Source organism: Cydia fagiglandana, chromosome Z, assembly GCF_963556715.1.
Source record: "Cydia fagiglandana chromosome Z, ilCydFagi1.1, whole genome shotgun sequence".
Classification (NCBI taxonomy): Eukaryota; Metazoa; Arthropoda; class Insecta; order Lepidoptera; family Tortricidae; genus Cydia; species Cydia fagiglandana.
The window spans coordinates 20,706,695-20,715,582 of record NC_085959.1 but is presented as its reverse complement, the minus strand read 5'-3'; the positions used below and the strand labels follow the sequence as shown (position 1 = coordinate 20,715,582).

At 37.4% G+C, this 8,888-nt stretch overlaps 1 protein-coding gene across 1 annotated transcript; it reads right to left on the bottom strand.

The window, feature by feature from the left end:
• Positions 1-3,489: 3,489 nt before the first annotated feature.
• LOC134679382 (sodium-dependent nutrient amino acid transporter 1-like) lies at positions 3,490-8,426 on the bottom strand. The gene is made up of 9 exons (XM_063538279.1): positions 8,171-8,426; positions 7,438-7,586; positions 7,311-7,351; positions 6,942-7,034; positions 6,262-6,522; positions 5,705-5,915; positions 5,137-5,353; positions 4,326-4,591; positions 3,490-3,775 (listed from the first exon to the last, which is right to left on the bottom strand). The coding sequence occupies exons 1-9, from the start codon at positions 8,403-8,405 to the stop codon at positions 3,563-3,565; spliced, it is 1,686 nt and encodes a 561-aa protein (XP_063394349.1). The 5' UTR covers positions 8,406-8,426; the 3' UTR covers positions 3,490-3,562.
• Positions 8,427-8,888: the final 462 nt, after the last annotated feature.

Here is an 8,888-nt window from a genome sequence, read left to right as displayed (position 1 = left end):
TCTGCGCGCAAGCATGACTCGCGCGGAACGTTTTAAATAACGACATTGTTGACGTGACATTGTTTTCATGTTTACAATCAGTTCATGAGGATCCCGCTGGGAAAGCCTTAGCTTAAGTTCAATGTTGGTAGTATACTAGTAAAGTTCAGCGCACAAGTTTCTTCAAGTGGGTTCGGAGATATGTTTACCTTTTTGAGTAAGAAAGAAGGTACAAATGGATGTAGTGTACGGTCAAGGAACTTAATTTCAATACCAATTCGTATCTTGTCACAGTGATAATAGTTTGAGGCCCCTGCCGACTTTCATATAGGAAAGAAAAGTGAAAAGGTACGAAATGGTACTGAAATTATTTGTTTTGCTGTAGGTGCCTACACTGGCATAAAATCAATAACAGTCTTTTGATCGGCCGCATACATATAATTGTAGATTGTCTAATTAACCACAACATATTAACAAGTAATTAACAAGGGTACTTATATATCAAATTAAATTTCATCGCATACAGAAAAAAATACCAAATCTACGAAACCTTAACCAATGCTAGCGACGCGCATGCATCTTTAATTTCTTGGAAATCGATTTAAGATGTTGCCGGCTGTTGTCAGAAAAAACTTGGTGGCTTATATAGTTATATGTTTTAACCAGGAAGATTTAAACTCCGGCGTATTATGGATGCTTTATCCATCTTTATCCACGTGATAAAATAACTGTCACTTTTTAACACCGCGGGAAAGAAAGTGACGGACACCGTTTTATCACGCTGTCACGTAGACAAGAACGACCATCATATCCGCAGGTACAGCAGAAATAAAGAAGAAACTGCTCTGCGACTACGGCACACCTGACGTGCTATCAAGATCTACTTTGCCTTCCCAGGCCGCCATCAGCGTTGTATGAAAATCCATAGCCGGCGCGTTTTATTAAGACCCCAACAACATGATGTCTCGCAGCCGTTATCACGAACATAAGGACATATAAGCGTCTCAGTTTCAGCTTGTTCAAAAATACTTTTCTGTTTTTGTCACAAGTCGTATTTCTCTACTTTGTGAAATTTGGCGGACGCAATGAGGGGTACGTGATATCTACAGCTTACTGACCGAGCCACTTGCAAGTATTTATTTAGTTTTACAACTAGCCTAGAATAATAATTAGTAAATATTATTATAGTCAAACCATTTTTTCTACAAGTTTCGATCATAATCGATAACATTGATTATTACAAAAAAATAATTAGGTAAATAAAAATGTACCTTACGAGTATTTTGGTAGTATAGGTTGTCCCGTGATAAAATTTTGTTTTAACGTAAGGTTAGGCACGTGGCAAGACATGCCAAACCTTGATTAATTGCTCACTGCTCACGGATATGGTTCGGCTTTTCGATAAAAAAAAACAGTAAGTTCTAGAACCGGGAATTCTCTATTCTCATACAAAATGAGTACTGGGAGTATTTCCTATTCAAGCCACGCCACCCACGCCCCTGAAGTCACGTATAGGTAAGCAATATGTATTAGAGTCCATGCACACTTCGACAATTAAATCTCCAGCCACCAGGTAACTTAGTGATTCACTGGTGACTCAATGTTCCATTTTGTTAGCCAATTAAGTAATGTTTAAGTAACAATCCCTGTATTATATTTAGATGTATAACTATGTAGCACCTGACAATTGACAACATCTCATGTTTTCATCTTCCATATTGTTTGAATTGGTTAACGCGTAAATGAAATTTATGCAACGCATATTTATTATTTTGCAACTGGGGGCGTGGCCAACGTACCAATTGTTAATGCTCCGTAGCGTATTGTAGTCATCTCTCTATGTCACCCTTCCGTACTAGTGCAACAGTGGCAGTTGCGTTTGCACGTTGGCTACGCGCACAGGAACCCAGGGCTCGTAGCCAAAGTGCCAATCGTTACGCTGCTGCAAACTGTCAACGCTTGTTGATATTTACTTACTAGAAAAAGCTCGTATCTCGTAATGTCATGTCGTGTTATATCTGAATTAATTATTGAAAATTTACCGAGCAAAAATTTAATGCTCGTTAAAAAATTTACGAGGTAATAATTAGGTAAGTCTAAAAAAAATAATTTCTTAATCATGATTATACTAAAGTGAATTCTATGTCTGGTTTGATTGGAATAATAAAATATACCACGTGTCCCAAAATTCAACGATAAGCTGGCACCAGAAGTTGGACCTGCTCATGACTATTCGAAGAACTATAATAAACAAAATTGAAAAAAAAATGATAAATTGTAGACATGGTCGTTAAAGATACTCGTACCACTAGGGGTGTCGATTTTCATTTTTTTTGTATATACATATATAATAAATTGAGATATATTTTTTAATATTTTTTCCTCGAGTAGTCATGAGCAGGTCCATCTTCTGGTGCCAGCTTATCGTTGAATTTTGGGACACGTGGTAGAAATGACGATGATATCTAACATAACTTAATTAGGTTCGTTATATAAATTCTGAAAGGTGACTCATAAAAGTGGCCATATGGTAACGTTATATCGTCGCCACGTTGCCTTTTGTTACTTTCTCTGGCTGAGTTAAACAAATTATTACTTATTTAATATGGATTAATCTATCAACCCATCGATCACGTAGTTTAAATGTACCCATGTTATTAAGAGCCTCTTCATAATGTGTCAACTTGTTATTGTTGTTACTATTCGAGTTGAACTTAAGCTAGGATAAGGAAGGATGTAAAAGCGTATGCTATATTTACTTACGAGTACACAAACACGAAGTTTAAAACATTTATTTATTAATATCCTTTTATAATATTACTTGTTTAAAGACAATCGACCGCAACAAAATAATTAGGTACATTCTTTAAAGATACGTATGTGTAAAATAACAATATGTACATACTTACCTAGACGTAAACTAAGATACATTTTTCCTTATGAACTCTTATAATGTGACGCCATGCCAGCGTGACGGGAATAAGTAATGGGCTCATCACACGCCCAGAAAGGACAGTCATCGCAAGCGGCTCGGACTCATCTACTTGCCCAAAGGAAGGTCACTGAACAAGCTTAAGTCACGTACTCACTTATTATACCTAACCCTAACTCTAACATTAGGTACTTACTCGTAACTACATTAATTAACTTAAGATGTTAAGAGTGACATTCCATTTCCAACTGCAGCTGCAATACTGTTCATTTTACTATGGAAACGCGTCGCTGTCATTGTCAATTTCCATAGAAAATGAACAGTATTGCAGCTGCAGTTGGAAATGGAATGTCACTTTAAGACACGACTTAGCGTTCATACACTTCCTGAAAATGTTATACAGCAAAAAATTTTATTCGAAATGAAATATTATTTATTGATTGATATTAAGAACGTTTTACGTGACTTAATTTCATATTCCATCCGATTACGATACATTGTTATAAATTTACACCAATTATTATCGTATTTCTACGATACTGCGATTGACTGACTTCGTATTGTAGGTAGGACTACTCTAGAAAATTTGGTACCTGACTAGTTATGTTCCTTTTTCATTGTCGTTCATTAAGTACCACTTTTCTGTTTCAGCTAATTATTTTCCTCGAGGTTCTTCTTTGGCTGAGAAATATCGAAAATACTGGGTCCTCCCGTGAATTGTCCCAATTGTCGCCTCGTATATGTGGGCGTGAAGGTGTCTCTTGCTCCAGTTTGGCTCTGCTGGCGTCGAGCCATCCAATAATAATATGTTATTGGATCACGAGGACCCCAGTGTCTTGAGGGTTTGAAGGAGGACTTAATTTTCTGAAAATATATATTTCCACTTGAGCGTCTCGTTTTTACAGTTTAATTTATAAATAATAATCTTATATATCTACTAAACATATTTATTCAGGGGAGAGTGGAGCGGACGCATTATTTTAATTTTAGTTTTATATTTTAGCTTAGGTTTTAGTAATAATTAGGCGGTATTAAATTACACTTGAATCATATAAGGCTTTAATTACGATTGAATGCTTTTGATTTTCTGATCTAAAATGTGACTAAACGAGAAATTAAATATATGTAGGTAACTACTTAATTATACAGATTCAGTTTAGGACAACCGAGCTGAGATGAGTCATAAGACTCATAAATAGGTACTATATACCTAATATTTCCGAGGTCCTCAGGCCTATGCCACAAGATAGACAAGGTTTTATCCTCAACAAGACGGAACTTAGTTCAGGCAAAGTACGAGAATTTCGTGATAAGCATTGCCAAGCAGCTTGCAAATAACAGGAAATCAAAACATTAAAACTAATTTGATCGTTTTTCCAAGATTCGTTATCCTCATTGCACTTTGATGACTTACCCCTAATAAATCGAATTGAACTTGTTTAGCGACAGACGCCGCAGCTAATGCAAAGAAAACTGTAGCAGCCACTGATGCTGTAGCCAGGATAGTGATAGCATCCCACGGGGCTTCCGTCCATTGTTCGTCACCGAGGAATATGGTCACCAGCCACCACACGGTGACCGCCAACATGCCAACAGGCGTGGCGAACCAGCCAAACACCCACGGTTTCGCTAATGCCCGCCCTGTTAAAAACTCGACGTCCTCCACCAATAACTTCCAGCCTGTAGTTGAAATGCAATAATGATTATTATCTTAATTTCAGGTTATTTATTTATTTTACATTCTGATATTTCACATGTCTAGGTAGAATTTACAATTAGGCTTCGTGCTCGTGTTCGCTATGATTGTTTAACATTAAACATAGTTCTCGCTTTACAAAATCGGGTCTATGTTACTATGACACGAGTTGTTACTAAGACAAGTCGGATCCACATATAAGTATATGTAGTTAAAATCAGGGGTCTTATTTGTCTTGAGATTGTGACAGAGGGTGATGTCAAATATGAGGTCTTTAGATCCATTTGATAGTTCAACCAATTTGAAATGATCACCTAAATCCACCTACGGTCACTTTTCCGAGCCAAAGGGAAACAACCTATGGGTATTTACGGTAAACACACTAGGTACTATTTTACCTACTGAATGCTTTTTTATTATTTACAGTGGACGTTAACTTCCATTGCATGCCGTTACCGTCCATCAAAAGTTAAAAGCAACAGCATACAATTTTATACAAGTAAAACAAGCCGTCGCAGATGAAACTCACCGTAAATGAATATGAAAGCCAGAAACTCTAAAACAGTTGCTATGCAGATAAGAAGAGGGACCGCAGTATCTTCTAGCACTGACAAAGCGGGTAGCCCTCCGACCAGCACTCCCAGTGCTGCCGCCGCGCCGAAAAACGAGCCCGTGAACGATATCAACCGCCACCCTTGCCCGCCCACTCGCCGGCAGTTGTCGTACAGTGGAAATAATTGTACTAGCTAAAACAAGCAATGGATCAACCACACCGTAGCTAATTATATAATGTCGCACTGTTTATTGACCACATACACATTAGCATTTCACCGCGCGTTTAACTAGCAAAATTAATGTATCTAATAAAAACCGGCTGTTCACTTATGTAATTAGTATCTCTAATAATGCTTATGAATTTAACAACATAATTATATCCATGGGAGTAAATTTATACGTATATAGGTAAGTAAAGGTCAAAATACGAGAAACCCTAGGAATTTTAGATCATGGGAAGTTACAAAACACACACAGTTAGGTATACCTATGTAAGGGGCGGTATTCAAAAAGTAAATACAGTATTATTTATGCCTACTTACCATTGAAATGATTCCCGAAAAGAATAACAAGGCGTATACAAGTATTGGCCAAATGATGTGAAAGCTGTGATACTCCGCTGCTCTGTACATCTGCACGAGCACGGCCAGGGCGGTCTCGTCGCGGTCCTCGCCGCCGCCCGCTACGCTGAACCAGAACACTGCGCCGACCCAGCTACATACCACATTAGCTGCGACCATGAACCACGACGTTCTACGAAAACAAAAATCAGTGCGATTCAATGTTTACTTATAACTTATGCAGGGTACATTCGTAGAATACGAATTTGTATACATACATTTATAATTATTATAATTGAAATGGATCTTCTAAAACGAGTCACACTGTAAGTTAAAGATGGCCTGTGTTGCGGGTACTCAGACAACGATATAATATAAAATACATAAAAAAAACACAAAACGCCTCTATATATGCTCATCACACAAATAAATGCTTTTACCGGGATTCGAACCCGGGACCATCGGCTTCGACCATAAGCAGGCATAAAAATGCCTATTGTCATAAACTCAAAATACACATTGGGTAGGTTATTCCTCACCGCTGAACGTCGGCATTTGAATATATCGCGGTGCCGGACGATATAAGGAAGCCGCCAGCTGTCTGCGATGACAAAACCGCTTGAATAACGGCGCTATGCCATATTTTCGACTCCAAATAATGAAGCCAGTCATGTTGCCTTTGAAACATTGCCAAATTGCTCCTGCTCCCAATACAACTGGCAATCACAACCATTAGTATCAATACTAATGGTCCCAAAGCATATAATATCCGTTTCATCAATTTTATGGGATTGTAAAATCTGTAAATCAAAACAAGTATTGTAAATAGATTTTCTCGGTTTGTCGGTGATAGCATCAGGTATTAAACACTTATTAATTCAGTAACTTTATACATTTAGCGTTTGCGTCAAATCCGCTGAAAAATCGTCACTGAATAAAACAGAGACACTGCGTTAGCTAATACGCTTACTGACGTGGGGGTCTAGCAAAGATGACAATCGACACAATCGTACATCGACAAACGCCAAACGATAAGAAAAATGTATCGGGATAACAAATGCTACGAAAAGTCACGTGACTGTTTCCATTATACCAACGATTGTCATCTTGGCTAGGCCCCGAGATTTAATTTAGTAAACATCCCAACAAGACGAGGGGACGAGTGGTATAAGAGGTACATCACGCAAGAACTACGTGTTAAATAAATTTACTTACTTACATAAAAGGAAAAATAATCCATAAAACTATGGTCAACATAGACAAAGCCAAGTAATATTCAGGCTGCTCCGCTAGCGGCGCCAAAAACGTGGAACTGTAACAGAATAGTTAGTAAGGACTAAGGACACAGATCATATAGCTGTGTCCCTAGTGAAAAAAGGTATAAGTCTCGGGCAGCGCGGTTGTAAATGGGTATAAGTTCCAAGTAACACCTATGCCCTTTTACTCCTAAGCTGCGTGAGACTTGTACCCTTTTTCACTAGGGCCATAGGTAAGGATAACTACCAAATGGTATTCAAATAATACATGCCTACATTAGATAAAGTTTCGATACATTTACGAGTAGGCATGGTAAAAACAATGAGCTTACTTCAAGCATGTTATTTCACTGGATTCGTATTTGTCTTCTTCCTGTAGAGGAAAAAATAAACTGTTAAAATTATTCATGCTAAGTAGGTACCTACTTATTTGATTGTTTTTGTTGGATTGGAACTTACTGATATCACAATATTAGGCTCCGTGCATTCCCATATGGGAATAGATCTATTTGCGGTAAAGAGAAGATAGATCAGTATCGAAAAAGCAACATATATTATTGAGTATAAGCTTGCAATGTATGAAATGAGTAATCTTATGTAGCCAACACCTGAAACAAAAACCACAAATAAATCAAATAAATAGTAACATAAACTTAGATAAATAGTAACATTTTATTTATTTATTTTAAGCTTTATTGCACATCAAAAAAAGGTATAAATGGCGGACTTTATGACTCATGGCATTTTCTACAGCCAACTAACGGGTGAAATTAGAAAAATGTCGAGGTGGGTGCACTGTGCATTGAGAACCGTATAGAAGCTAACAAGTGCTACAGAATACATTTTAATATCGATAGGGATCTTTTTTAACCCTTATGGCCCTCCTCGATGTAACCGCCGCCATGTTATGTGAAAACAGAAATAATGGGTAGCAAGTAACCACTGTAACCTACCTATAGACAGTTACCGCAGAATTTAATAGCAGGTATAGTGCCATGATGCCATCGAACACCATTTACTTAAGCTGTTAAATTTGTGGGCACAATATGTTGTAATTCTTTATGAATCTGTGTAAGAATTTTCTGTTGTCTATGTTTAAAACAGCTCCAATGAATTTCAAAGTAAATGAATATTTGTTTTACTACGTTAAGCTAAGCCACAAAAAATATTTGGATAAAAGGGTGACATATACCTTTAAAGAAAGGCACAGCTCTCCAAACTCCAACTACGTCTTGTTGACTAAGTTGTCCTATAGTCAGCTGCATTAGCGTAGCCGGGAGAGCAAACAATACCATGGCAATGCTGAACGCCAATAAGTAAGACACCCCACCGTATCGGTACGCCTCGCGGGGAACCCTCCACGTACTGTTGAAGCTGACTGCCACTGCCAAAGTGCACAAGTGCGCTCGTATGGCCTCCCAATTCATCCGGCCCTACGAAAGATAACATCAGACAAACTATTCAAAATCGACATCTCATCACCACTAAAACAAAGCTAACTGGAAATTATTCGTTGGTGATAGGAGAGTTGTGAGAAGGAAGGGGGGGGGGCTAAGGTGTTTTATTACATTTTTTTTATGTGAATCAATTACAATTCATCAATACCCTTTTCAGGTTGCCATGTGTTTCTATAAATTAAATGTAACAACTGAGTGCCATACTTCGCAATAAACTATTACTGATTTTATGTTCTACTTACGTGATATAAACATCTTTATTGACAAACAATTACTTTGTCGTTTTGTATGTCATGTATGTATATCTATCACAGCACACATTCATCCAAAATGGGAGCACTAGAATAATATACACTTCAAATTATATATTTACCTTTAAATTTACAAAATTCATTGATTTCAATTTTACTCTACACTCTTTAAAATATTATACAAGACTCATAGTATACTGAA